The sequence below is a fragment of the Carcharodon carcharias genome, chromosome 31 (genome assembly GCF_017639515.1).
Source record: "Carcharodon carcharias isolate sCarCar2 chromosome 31, sCarCar2.pri, whole genome shotgun sequence".
Lineage (NCBI taxonomy): Eukaryota > Metazoa > Chordata > Chondrichthyes > Lamniformes > Lamnidae > Carcharodon > Carcharodon carcharias.
Window position 1 is genome coordinate 13,022,805 of NC_054497.1, and position 14,041 is coordinate 13,036,845.

Genomic DNA, 14,041 nt, shown 5'->3' on the forward strand with positions numbered 1-14,041 from the left:
AGAAAGTTCCAATTGATCCTCAATGTCCATAAACTTTTTTTTTATTAATTCATGGGATTTGGGCGTCGCTGGCTTTAGGCCAGCATTTATTGCCCATCCCTAATTGCCCCTTGAGAAGGTGGTGGTGAGCTGCCTTCTTGAACCGCAGCAGTCCGTGTGGTGTAGGTACACCCACAGCGCTGTTAGGGAGAGAGTTCCAGGATTTTGACCCAGCGACAGTGAAGGAACGGTGATATATTTCCAAGTCAGGGTGGTGAGTGGTTTGGAAGGGGAACTTGCGGGTGGTGGTGTTCCCATGCGCCTGCTGCCCTTGTCCTGCTAGGTGGTAGAGATCATGTGTTTGGAAGGTGCTGCCGAAGGAGCCTTGGTGAGTTCCTGCAGTGCATCTTGTAGATGGGTACACACACTGCTGCCAGTGTGCATCGGTGGTGGACGCACAAAGGGTTAGCAGATGGGATATACTGATAAATGGCATAGGCGATGATATGCTACTGACATCAGTCAGTCATGTGTTAAATTCTCTTGTGAGAGGTTGGAATCATGCCTGGGAGCAACATGACTACTCTGTAACCTGTTTAGATATAGTAGTAATAAACAAGTGTTCAGCAGATACCAGAGTATGTTTACAGTCTGTCTAATAACCCAAGTCCTACCCCTGGAGTCCAAGGTAGTCCATCTTGTAGATGGTATGCTGTTACTGCCTGTTGTGGCGGAGGGAGTGAATGTTTGTGGATGGGGTGCCAATCAAGCGGGCTGCTTTGTCCTGGATGGTGTCAAGCCTCTTGAGCGTTTGTTGGAGCTGCACTCATCCAGCAGAGTGGGGAGTGTTCCATCACACTCCTGACTTGTGCTGTGTAGATGGTGGACAGGCTTTGGGGAGCCAGGAGGTGAGAGAAAGTTCGCCATTTCCACTGTCCTTTGTGTGAAAAAATGCTTAAGCATAAGTTTGGGAATTCCAGGCTTAGGTGGCCAGGGAAACTGGGATGGTTAGGATTGTCAATTCTGGTCGAGCAAATCCCGGGAAGTGCCATCACATGACCTTTCACCTCAAACTATTCTGCTTGCACACTCCTGCCATTGGTCCATCCTCTGGCTGCACCGCCTCCCACGGCCAATCAGAAAGTGAACAGACTCTTTGAAATCCAATTGGATCAGTCTTGGTGAAACAGCCGCTTTTGCCCCATCTCCAATATTTTTATAATTAATGAATGTACAAAAAAAAACAAGGAGAATAACACAATTATTTTTAATGCCACTCCCCGCCCTGTGATTTTCCTCCTGAATGTCGTGCTGGAGACTAATCTTCAATTCTTGGAGGGTTGGCAACTCAAGGAGGGGGCTGGGTGACAGAGACTTGTTTCGAGTTAGGCTACAGAAAGCAGAGTTTTGGGTGGGCTGAAGTTTAGGGATGCTGCAGGCTCGGTTTCTGGCTCACAATGGATTGGCATTGCTCCTTAGCTATAGCCTTGGGACGGCTGTATCGCAACCTCCGAACCCTCAGCCAGTTTAGTCACTCCCCCTGCCTTTTGCTTTCATTCTCAGTGTTTTTGTCAGGTTGGAAGAGTCATTGGTTTTCATTCCCAGTCTGATGGCACCACCAACTGTTCGCTCGTTGGAGTTGCTGGAAATACCCACCAGGTCCACAGTCTTCAGTCCGAATGTGAAACGTTAAGCATTAAATACTGTGTTTTTTTTTTCCCCAGCATTTTCTGGGTTTATATACATTTACCGACGATTGGCACATCAGGCCTTAAGCTCTGGAGTTCTCTCCCTTAACGTTTTCATCTCTGCACCTCCTTTATCAACACACTCCTTACAACCTGTGTCTTTGCCCAAACTTTCAATGGGTCATTCATGTCCTCCCTGTAGCTCAGTGTCAATTTCTGTCTGATTACACTCCTGTGAAGCACCTTGTGACATTTTGCTGCATTAAAGGTGCTATATCAATGCAAGCTGTTGTTGCTGCTACCGCGGTCTCTCTTTCTCACACGACAAGAGACTTCAGCAGATGGGATGATGATGTTTGGGTAGCACTGCCCAAGTCCTGGCCCCTGTGTTTGTGGGTCATTCAACTCATGGATCGATTTCTAGATACCAATGACATCGCAGGATACGGGGGGGTAGTGCGGTAATGTGGCATTGAGGTACATAGAAGATCAGCCAAGATCTAGCTAAACAGCAGAGCAAGCTCGAGGGGCTGAATGGCCTCCTCCAGCTCCTTTGTTCTTATAGATATCCAGTGCAGAGTCAGGAGGAAAATGCATGCTGCAGAGTATTTCTGTACCGTTCTAACCTCTCGTGGATGTGTGCGATTTCGAGATGCAATATGTAGAGCCACTCCAAGTAATCTCAAACTCTGAAATCAATTTGGGGGAGATGGTGGTGTACCGGCAGTGTCACGAGTAATCCGAAGGACCAGGCGAATGTTATGAGGGGACATGGGTTCAAATCCCACCAAGGCAGCTGGTGGAACTTAAATTCAAGAAATAAATTGAATGCTAGTCTCAGCAATGATGACCACAAAACCATAACTGATTGTTGTAAAAACCCATCCGGGTTCACTAATGTCCTTTAGGGAAGGAAATCTGCCATCCTTACTTGGTCTGGCCTACATGTGGCTCCAGACCCACAGCAATGTGGGTGACTCTTAACTGCCCTCTGAAATGGCCGAGCAAGCCACCCAGTTCAAGGGCAGTTAGGGGTGGGCAACAAATGCTGACCTTGCCATTGATGCCAAGAAGGAATAAAGATGAAAAAGAATTAGTCAAAAAGTTGGAGCCATAATATTTAAAGTGGCACGTTGACCTCTCTTAGACTTGAAACTTGTGTCTTAAAAGGACAATCAAGCGGTTGTATTTGGAGAAATGAAGTTGGGCTGAACAGCCTTTGCCAACTATAACTGTTGTGTATCTTGTTTTGTACGTTGTCAGCGCTCTCAGCTTTTGAGTCAGGAGGTTGTGGGTTCAAGTCCTGCTCCAGAAACTTGAGCACAAAGTTCTACAGGCCAGGATTTTTACCTTGTCGGGTAAGGGCCCGGGAGCGGCCGTGAAGCTGTTGTTGCTGCTACTGCGGCAATCAACGGCTGGCCAGCGTGAAGCACGGCGGTGGCGCTCAGAGCTGCCGGGGTGGTGAAGGGGCGGGCGGGAGGGGGAGGCGAGGGCGGGAGTTCACGCAGTGAAAGCTCCCAGAGGCAGCTCTGTGAAGGTTTAAAAAATGAAAAGTAAAAAAGTTAGCTATGTTAAAAACATGTCCCCTCGTGTGATTCTGTCACACGGGCAGGGACATATTACGGATGAAATCCAAAAAAATGTCTATTTTATTTTTATTTGCCGTTGGAAATCTCATCCCGCCCGTGGATGAGGTTTCCTAAAATATCCAAAGGCCGCTTGGCCTTTTTGCCTGCCCGCCAACCATAAGGTTGGAACGGACAGCGAGAAATTTCAGCCTATTATTACCTGAACGGTCTTATCAAGCCTGTTAAATGTCTGCGGGCGGGCACCCGCTGACTGAAATATCGCGTGTCATTTTATGCTCAAATGGTTCAGGAGGGCAGCGCTAATTTCAGCCCACAGACACTCTGTGCCGTACTGAGAGAGTGCTGCACTGTTAGCAGTGCCGTCTTTTGAATGAGATGTTAATCCAAGGCACCACCTCCTGCCTCCTCTCTCTTTTCGGCTACCATGCCGCAAGAGGGCGATGGTGATCAAGGAGCTCCATGTTAATCTTGCCCTGACGGTGTGGATCGTCTTCGTGGGTGGCACATTCGTCCAGTTTGCGAGGGTCGTTAGAAAGATCATTCTTTGTCTACCTCGATCCCTTCCACCATCGATCGTTCCCATTAGCATCAGGCTTTCTACACCAAGATTTCTGATCACCCACCCAAGATATTCCAACTGTCTCTTCCTGAACTTTCAATCAGCACCTTCTTTAGCCTTTAACGCTACCACTAACACTCCCTTTGTCTTGTGTCCACGACATCTTTGTCAAATTTCTCCTGAGCTCCCACCCAACGTTGACCTTTTAAACAAGTACAAAATCCATCACATTTCCACTTCTCTTCAGCTCTGAAGAAGAGTCACACGGACTCGAAACGTTGGCTCTGTTTCTCCAGCCATGGGTGCTGCCAGACCGGTTGAGCTTTTCCAGCATTTTCTGTTTTGAGCTCGCTTCCATATGTCAACACGGGTGTGACTTCCAGGGTTCCCTATGATCTCAGGCGGCTGCAAAAGACCTCGCAGCTGCCCTTTTGAAGAAGAGTAGGTAGGCATCTTGGGCCAATATTTATCCCTCAACCAACATCACCCAAACAGCTTATCTGGTCATCACATTGCTGTTTCTGGGGTCTCGCTGTGGGTAAACTTGCTGCATTTCCAACGTGACAACAGCAGTGACTACACTTGAAAAGCTACTTTACTGGCTGTACAGGGAGGTTGTGAAAGGCGCTACAGAAATGCAAGTCTTTTCCTATTTTAAAAGGTGCTCTACCAATCTGAGCTGCTTTCACTGAGAATATTTCTGAAATCATGGCGATGTTACAAAAGTCAAATAAAAAAACAAAAATAAAGCCCCCACCCATGGGGACGGAATTAGACTGAGGAAAGAGACTCGGCCGGAAGCACTGGGTAGCTCGCTGCTGATTGGTCAGGCCAACCGCCCGCCTCCCTAAAGGCTCGAATGCGATTGGAGGACTGGGCTGTCAGTCAGGTGACGCAGGCGCTGTTGAAGATGGCGGACAAGCCGGGTGAGGAGGGGAATCCAGCGGAGACTCTCCAAACTTGACCCGATACAGTGTATCCAGAGGGAGATACAGTGTATCCAGAGGGAGATACAGTGTATCCAGAGGGAGATACAGTGTATCCAGAGGGAATGGAGCCGAGACAATGTATCCGGGAGCCGGGACTCCGGGACAGACACTGGGGGACGGGCCCAGGCTGGCAGGGAGGGAGACTCTGGGCAAGGTCACCCTGAGCGGGCCGGAGCTCATCCTGGGGCTAGTGAGAGAGAGACTGGGGGGGGGGGGAATGGGCCAGAGAGAGTGAACTGGGGGTGGGGGGGGATGGGTCAGAGAGAGTGAACTGGGGGGGGGGGGGGGGAATGGGCCAGAGAGAGTGAACTGGGGGGGGGGATGGGTCAGAGAGAGTGAACTGGGGGGGGGGGGGGGAATGGGCCAGAGAGAGTGAACTGGGGGGGGGGATGGGTCAGAGAGAGTGAACTGGGGGGATGGACCAGAGAGAGTGAACTGGGGGGGGGGGGGGGGAATGGGCCAGAGACAGTGAACTGGGGGGGGGGAGGGAATGGGCCAGAGAGAGTGAACTGGGGGGGGGGGAAATGGGCCAGAGAGAGTGAACTGGGGGTGGGGGGGGGGGGGAATGGGCCAGAGAGAGTGAACTGGGGGGGGGGGGAATGGGCCAGAGAGAGTGAACTGGGGGGGGGGGGGGGGAATGGGCCAGAGAGAGTGAACTTGGGGTGGGGGGGGGGGAATGGGCCAGAGAGAGTGAACTGGGGGGGGGGGGGGGAATGGGCCAGAGAGAGTGAACTGGGGGTGGGGGGGGGGGGGGAATGGGCCAGAGAGAGTGAACTTGGGGTGGGGGGGGGGGAATGGGCCAGAGAGAGTGAACTTGGGGTGGGGGGGGGGAATGGGCCAGAGAGAGTGAACTTGGGGTGGGGGGGGGGGAATGGGCCAGAGAGAGTGAACTTGGGGTGGGGGGGGGAATGGGGAATGGGCCAGAGAGAGTGAACTTGGGGTGGGGGGGGGAATGGGGAATGGGCCAGAGAGAGTGAACTGGGGGGGGGGGGGGAATGGGCCAGAGAGAGTGAACTTGGGGTGGGGGGGGAATGGGGAATGGGCCAGAGAGAGTGAACTGGGGGGGGGGGGGGGGTGGAATGGGCCAGAGAGAGTGAACTGGGGGGGGGGGGAATGGGGAATGGGCCAGAGAGAGTGAACTGGGGGTGGGGGGAATGGGCCAGAGAGAGTGAACTGGGGGGATGGGCCAGAGAGAGTGAACTGGGGGGGGGAATGGGCCAGAGAGAGTGAACTGGGGGGGGGGGAAATGGGCCAGAGAGAGTGAACTGGGGGGTGGGGGGGTGGTTGGTGGTGGAGGAATAAGCCATAGAGAGAGGGGCTGGGGCAGACTGAATTGGGAGGAGGAGGAGGTGCTTGAAGCTGAGGCAGGGGCAGAGTCAGCTGTGGGAGGAGGATGGTGTCTCCCAGAGAGAGGGGCTGGGACTCTGGTATAGAGTGAGCTAGTGAAGCATTCTTCCAGAGAGAAGGGGAATTGGTCTGTTAGGGTTCAGAGTGAGCCAGAGGGTTCTGAACTGCGGAGAGAGGGGCTGAGAGCTGGTACTTTGGGGTTCAAAGTGAATCTGGGGAAGAGTTGAACCCAGAAGGAGTTGTGAGCAAATCTATTGGGGTTCGGAGTCAGGATACAGTCTATCCCAGAGGGAGAGTGAGGGACTGAGCTTGTCCCATCGATGGTGAGCCAGGGTGTAGTCTAACTTATCTGAGGAAGGTATGAGCTGCTGCTCTCTTGGGGATCCGAATGTAGGCAGAATCTTAACCAGACATAAGAAACAACATTCATACTTTTTTAAAGAAGGGCAGATGCATTGATAAGGGATCTAGAACACAGTGTGAACACCAACATGGAAAAGGGATTAATCTGATTTGTGGGTCCTGGAATGATTGTGGGGGTAATGTATATAACGTTGGCCTGATGGTAAAGTTCAAATGAAAAGGACCCCAGTTATAATTGGGCATTCAAAATATTTGCTTCAGGCATTAGTATTGAGAGGGTTAATGTGTTTTCTTGTGTAGGAAGAAAGCTGATGAGATTAATTGTTCAGGAGATGTTAGGTGGGTGGGTTAAGATGGCTCTGGGGTGGGACAGAATTTTAGGATTGGTTATAGAAGGGGGTTGGGGCTGATGGTTTGTGTGTGGTTTTTGGATGGAGTTACATTTCAACAAGTATGTCAGCCTGGGTTATCTTTTAAGTCTCTGGAGTGGAGCTTGCACCCAGAAATCTTTTTGATTTTTGGGGCAAGAATGCCAGCCAACTGCGCTTGCTCCACTGCGCAGGCTGCGATGGTTTAAGAAGGCGACGGACCACCACCACCTCGAGGGTAACGAGAGATGGCCAGCCAACGCTAGCCTTGCCCATGACGGCTACCGTCATTCCCGTGAATGAATGACCGAGAAGAAAGTTGTAACTTCAATTATTTTTTGGTGATTTACAGTCTCCCACCTCTCCTCCCCGGCCAAGTGTTGACCTCTTGTTTCTTTCTGTACTGGCAGTTCCAGTTGCGGAGAAGCGGTTGATGGACGTGAAATTGGGGGAGCTGTCCCGATGGATCACTGCGCGAGACTTCACTCCCAACGGCATCCTAGGGGCTTTGCGTCGAGGTGAGAGTGCGGTCCCACCCCATCTGCAAATAACTCCGCAGCGAATTCCATCGGGAAAACAGGAACAATTTGTTGCTTCCTTTTAATCAGGCTATGAGTTTGTTAACTTTTCCCCTGAACAATGCATTGTTTGCCATAAGGGCTTGTGGTTGAATTGATGTGAGGGTGTCGGAGTACCTCATTTTGGCTCGTTCAGCTTGGAGCTTGTTGAAGGCAGCAACAGAATGGTTCTTCAGTGAATACGTGTGTCTGTATGCACGTATGTGTTTGTGCGCTCTCGCGCGCCTGTCTGCCTGTTTGTGTGCACTCGCGCGCCTGTCTGCCTGTTTGTGTGCGCTCGCGCGCCTGTCTGCCCGTTTGTGTGCGCTCACACGCCTGTCTGCCTGTTTGTGTGCTCTCGCGCGCGCCTGTCTGCCCGTTTGTGTGCGCTCGCGCGCCTGTCTGCCCGTTTGTGTGCGCTCGCGCGCCTGTCTGCCCGTTTGTGTGCGCTCGCGCGCCTGTCTGCCCGTTTGTGTGCGCTCGCGCGCCTGTCTGCCCGTTTGTGTGCGCTCGCGCGCCTGTCTGCCCGTTTGTGTGCGCTCGCGCGCCTGTCTGCCCGTTTTTGTGCGCTCGCGCGCCTGCCTGCCTGCCTGTTTGTGTGTGCTCGTGCATCACATGATCTTTGCGGAGGGCAGCTGGAGGGTGGTAGGTAGTGTCACTATCCTGGTTTAAGGGGGAAGAAAAGGTCTGGGGAAACTAAACGGAGAAAACAGCAAATATTCCTGCCCTTTAATGTTATCCATTTGACCCCTGAGTGGGAGCGCCCTTGTGGCCCTGGTTCATTCCTGATGCCCCTCAGGGTCGGACAGACACTTGCCTACTATCTGGAGGGGAGAATGGGCCAGTTACCACCGGAATGTGAGGAGCCCTTGGGAGAAAGATGGCAAAAGCGTGAGGAGCTAATTGTACAGTAGTTTAGTTGCTTGGTGCAGTTTTTTTTTTACACAGACTTTGTAATACAATTAAACAGCGAGTGACAACCCTGGAATTTTTACTGGTTTTAGAACTGTGCAAAGTCATGCCCCCATGTGGATGAGTTAGTCATGACTGTTTTAACTTGTGCCCATGCTATCTTTATCCCCCTCTCTAGGCCATAACCGGTATTACACCAAGTACATCAACGTAAAGCGAGGTGGGATTGGTGGTGTTGCCATGATGCTGGCTGGTTACGTTGTCATCAGTTACATCTGGGAGTACGATCACCTAAGTAAGTGGAGGCTTCCGGTAGTGAATGCAGTGTAACTTCAGACTCTTAACCACTTAGCGAGCCGTTCAAGCTATCAGGGCAACTAGGGGATGGGCAATTAATGCCAGCCTTGCCAGAGTCACCCACATCCCAAAAATTTCTTTCCTTCACAGTCGTTACCTGAGAAATATTTTGGGCTCTCTGCCAGGTAACACCATGGGAGCACCTTCACCGCATTGCCTGCAGTGGTTCAAAAATATGGCTCATCACCACCTTCTCAACGGCAACCGAGGAATCGGCAATTGAATGCGGGCCTTGCCAGTGGTGCCCACAGTACCAATCATCTGGATTGCTGGGATAACTGAAGGTCCACTACCACCACCTTTGGTAGTTAGAGCTGGATAATGTTTGCCTTGCCAACATCCCTTTGAAATTGATCACACTCATTTTCATATCCATGTTATGTGCAGCTCCCCCAACTTTGGGTGGGGTGAATGTTATAAGCCTTACAGAAGTCACAATGGTGGCCGTTGCTCTGAAATCCACTTTGCGAAGGACCCCTAATTACTCCGAATTAACCCCATTTACACGGGCAGCCAGTGTAAGGCATCCTAGGAGCTGTGCAGAATGAAGTGTGAACGGCATCATGCAGGAGCCTTTGTTAAACTTGAGGCAGTCGCACAGTATGTGCGAAGGAACTCTTGAGCTGGTTGGGTCACGTGTTCAAGTCCCACTCCAGAAGCTTGAGTACACAGTCCAGACCGATACTCCCAGAGCAGTACTGAGAGAGTGCTGCACTGTCAGAGGTGCCGCCTTTTGGCTGAGGGGTTAAATCAAAGTCCCACGGGTGGATGTAAAGGATCCCATGGCACTATTTCAAAAGAGCAGGGGAGTTCTCCCCAGTGTGTGTGTCAATATTTATCCCTCCAATCACCATAATTAAAAACATGATCTGGTCATTATCACTGCCAGTGATAGGAGCTTGCTGAGTTCAAATTTGCTGATGTTTCTCTGCAGTCGTCATTATGCTTCAAACAAAAAGTACTTCACTGACTAAAAAGCATTTTGGGATGTACTAAGGTCATGAAAGGTGCTATAGAAATGATTCTGTAAGATGTGGTACTGCTGCACAATTCATATAAGTCAGCAGCTTTCTGTGATCAATTGTTATCAACTTTCCTTTTGACCTATTTATCATTTTCTTTTCCCCCCCCACTTCCCCTCAGAGCATGAGCGTTGGAGAAAATATCACTGAACTGCTGCTGAATTCCAGATCGTTCCGCTCGCTGTATTTATGGAATTTTAATGAAACGAGTGTTTGAGTTAGAATCATGGAAAATAAATTTAGGACCAGTGTCAATCTCATTGTGTGTTTATTTTTTGGCTTCTCAGTGGTGGGACTGAATAGTCCCATGTTTAGGTAGAGTATGAACTGGACACAGTATTTACAGCACAGAAACTGACCATTCAGCCCAACAGGCTCAGACTGCTGTTTATCCCCCAGTTAATGCCATGATAATGCTCTTGTTTCACCCTGACAACATAATAAAGATGCCCTCCCTCTTCTTCAGTCCTCTTATCCCAGCCTCCATAATAGCTTGTAGAAAAACCGCTCTCGTGATCACTCAAGTTTTAGCGGGATTCTTGTCCATTGGGAAGTCTGAAGCTGAAATATTCCAAATGAGTTTGTGACTAACTCAGGAGCTCACTGAATTTGCATCCTGCAGCTAATTAACTTGCAGAGAGAAAGCCCTCATTTCCCCCAGTTATGCCTAGCAAACTATACTTGGGCAACTTTGGTTATCAAATTGGTGCTTGGATCCAAGTGGAGAGGGCATGTTAATGGTTGGATGATTATCTTAAGATACACAGGTGATGGGTGTTGTTTGATTGAGGACTGGAATGCTTGAGGCCCTTTGTGACCAGTAGGTGCCACAGGGGCTTCAGTGCATCATCAGCCACCCCCCCCCCCCCTCCAAAAATGTTATTTTAATTTAATTTTTAATAAGTGTGTTGATTTTTTTTTTTTGTTTCTGGTTAGTGCCCCTTTCAGGGGTTTTCAATTTGTCAATTAGTTAGTTTGTTTTATTGGTATACTCGAGAATAAAGAGACTCAGTTGGAACACTGGTCGATGGCAGAAATGTGCAAAGCTGCATCCTGTGAATAAACCTACTGTCAAGGAAAAGATCTGTGTTGTTTTGTACTGCAGCGTCTGCCTTGGATCCATTTAACAGGCATATGGTGTTGGGGGTGTTATTACCATTGGAATAAGAAACATTCACAAGGACAGGGTCTCTGCTTTTCGCTCTCATCTCCCTTACCAACCATTAAAGTCCAAATTAATAATGAAACAAAAAAAATCATATTGATGTTTGTGTTGGCTACACAAACTCCAGTCTGGCCAGTGCCCACTGGTTGTGGATGCCTCATTTGCACCAATGGGCTCTGCATGGTCCCTCAACAGGGACATAGCCACAATAGAGAGGCAGGTAACCAGAGCTGATGGTCTCCTTGATTGCTGTCTGCCTGGGCCTATAGCTAACCATCTTTAGCTAGGCTGACCTACCCCCTTCTCAGAGTGACCAAAGAATTCCAGAGGTGAGAGTGACTGTCCCTGACAGCAAGACTGTTCCACTGAGTGTGGCATTAAGGAGCCCTAGTAAATTTGAAGTCACTGGGAATCAGGGAAAATTCTCCACTGGTTAGAGTCATTCCTAGTACAGAGGAAGAGTTTGTGGTTATTGGTGATCAATCATCTCAGCCCCCAGGACAATCGCTGCAGGAGTTCCTCAGGGCATTATCCTAGGCCCAACCATCTTCAGCTGCTTCATTGACCTTTTGTCCATCATAAGGTCAGAAGTGAGGATGTTCACTGATGATTTCATAACATTCAGCACCATTTACAACTCATAATGAAATAGGTCATGCCTGCATACAGCAAGACCTGGACAACATTAAAGTTCAACCTGATAAGTGGAAAGTAACATTTGTGCCCACAGTGCCAGGCAATGACCATCCCTAACAAGTGATCCAACCATCTCCCCTTGCCATTCAATGGCATTACTATCACTGAATCTGCCACTATCAACATCCTGAGGGTTGCCATCGACCAGAAACTGAATTGGGCTAGCCATACAAAGACTATGGCTACAAGAGCAGGTCAGAGGCTGGGAATCCTGTGGTGAGTAACTCACCTCCTGACTCCCAAAGCTTGTCCATCTACAGGCCACAGTCAGGAATGTGATGCCAGAATGTGATAGCTTTTTATTCTTTGAAAGGTGAAGGGAAGAACAAGGATCTCTTTGTACCAGGTAAATGAGACTGTTCCAGAGGTATTAGAGGCAAACACACACACACATCTGTTCAAGGAATGCACTGGGAAGAGTGTCCTACTGTCAGTTCTTGTTGAAAATAACAAGACTGACATCACAAGACAGCAACGTAGGAGCAGTGGAGAGATCAGAACCAGCGCAAGTGGGGGGAATCTTCAAAAAGTGACATCAGCCCAAAGGTGGGAGCTGATTGGTGAGTAGTGGGTAAGTGTTTTTCTCCAGTTTAAAATAGATTAAGCTAAGGAAAGGTAAAGGGTCTAATTTTTAAAGTGCATAAATTAACTTTACTGTATTTAACTTAAAGTAAGGGTTTTGTTTTTCAACTAGAAGCATGGCAGGGCAGCTCAGTCCCGTGTTATGTACCGCCTGCAACATGTGGGAAGTCCTAGGCGCTCCTTGTGTTCTGACTGAACACATGTGCAGGAAGTGCCACCAGCTGCAGCTACCTGAGCTCCAAGTTTCAGAGCTTGAGCGGCAGCTTGAGGAACTGAGGCACATCCGCGAGGCTGAGAGTTTCGTGGGTAGCACGTTTTTAGACGTGGTCACCCCACAGCTTACGGAAGTGCAGACAGAGGGAATAGGTGACCATCAGTCAGAAGAAAGGTGTCAGGCAGGTAGTCATGAAATCCTCAGGGTGAATCTCGCTTGAGAACAGTTTTTCTGTGTTGGAAAACGTTGAGAGTGATCGTTCCCCTGGGGAGTGCAGCCACGCTCATGGCACTGTGAGTGGCTCAGCTGCACGGGGTGGGGTGGGGGGTGGGGGAGGAAAAAGAGGGGAAGAGCAATAGTGGTGGGAGACTCGATAGTAAGGGGAGCAGACAGGCGTTTCTGCGGACGTAGACATGACTCCAGGATGGTTAATTGCCTCCCTGGTGCCAGGGTCAAGGATGTCACTGAACGGCTGTAGGGCGTTCCAGAGGGGGAGGGCAAACAGACAGAGATCGTGGTACATATTGGTATCAACGACATAGGTAGAAAGAGGGATGAGGTCCTGCAAGCAGAGTTTAGGGAGCTAGGAAACAGATTAAAAAACAGGACCTCAAAGGTAGTAATCTTTGGATTACTTCCAGTGCCACACATTAGTGATTATAGAAATAGGAGGTTAGTCCAGATGAATGCGTGTTTGGAGAGATGGTGCAGGAGGGAGGGCTTTAGATTTCTCAGACATTAGGGCCTGTACAAGGCAGACGGGTTGCACCTGAACCAGAATGGGACCAACATCCTTGTGGGGAAGTTTGCTAGTGCTGCCGGGGAGGGTTTAAACTAACTTGGCAGGGGGGGTGGGATCCTGAGAGAAGGTTCAACAGGGGGAGATGCACAGCCAAAATTAGAAGACAGAGCAAGTGAGTCTGGAAGGCATAGAAATTATAGGCCAGTTAAGGCACAAGGGAGCTTGGCAAGGTTGGATAGTATTTATTTTAATGCAAGGAGTCTGACAAATAAGGCAGATGAGTTGAGGGCACAAATTAACACATGCAAGTATGATGTCATTGCTGTCACAGAGACAGGGTTGAGAGAGGGGCAGGATTGGCAGCTCAATATTCCAGGACATATGGTCTTCAGGCAAGATAGGGGAGGAGGTAAAAGAGGAGGGGGTATTGCAATATTCAAGGAATAAATTACAGCAATAGGAAGGGATGACATCTTAGAAGGCTCCTCAAATGAAGCCATATGGGTAGATCTGAAAAACAAAAAAGGAACAATCACATTGCGGGGAGCGTGCTATAGGCCCCCAAACAGTAAGAGAGAAATAGAAGAGCAGTTATGTAGGCAAATTTCAAAGAAGTGTAAAAATAATAGGGTAGTAATAGTCGGGGATTTCAACTTCTCCAACATTAACTGGGTTAGTCATAGTGCGATAGGTTTAGAGAGAGCGGAATTCTTAAAATGCATCTAGGAGAGCTTTTTAAGCCAATATGTAGAAATTCCTACAAGAGAGCGGGAGGTCCTGGACTTAATTTTAGGCAATGAAGTTGGGCAAGTGGTAGAGGAGTGGGGGAGTAATTTGCAGATTGTGATCATATCTCTATTAGATTCAAGGTTGTTATGGAAAAGGACAAGGATAGGCCAGAAATCAGAGTTC

The 14,041-nt window shown here is 49.3% G+C and overlaps 1 protein-coding gene across 1 annotated transcript; it reads left to right on the forward strand.

Moving 5' to 3' along the window:
- Nucleotides 1-4,650: 4,650 nt before the first annotated feature.
- Nucleotides 4,651-9,990, forward strand: LOC121271532 (ATP synthase subunit f, mitochondrial-like). Its single transcript, XM_041177513.1, has 4 exons — nucleotides 4,651-4,741; nucleotides 7,293-7,400; nucleotides 8,530-8,646; nucleotides 9,852-9,990. The coding sequence occupies exons 1-4, from the start codon at nucleotides 4,675-4,677 to the stop codon at nucleotides 9,878-9,880; spliced, it is 321 nt and encodes a 106-aa protein (XP_041033447.1). The 5' UTR covers nucleotides 4,651-4,674; the 3' UTR covers nucleotides 9,881-9,990.
- The last annotated feature ends 4,051 nt before the right edge of the window (nucleotides 9,991-14,041 follow it).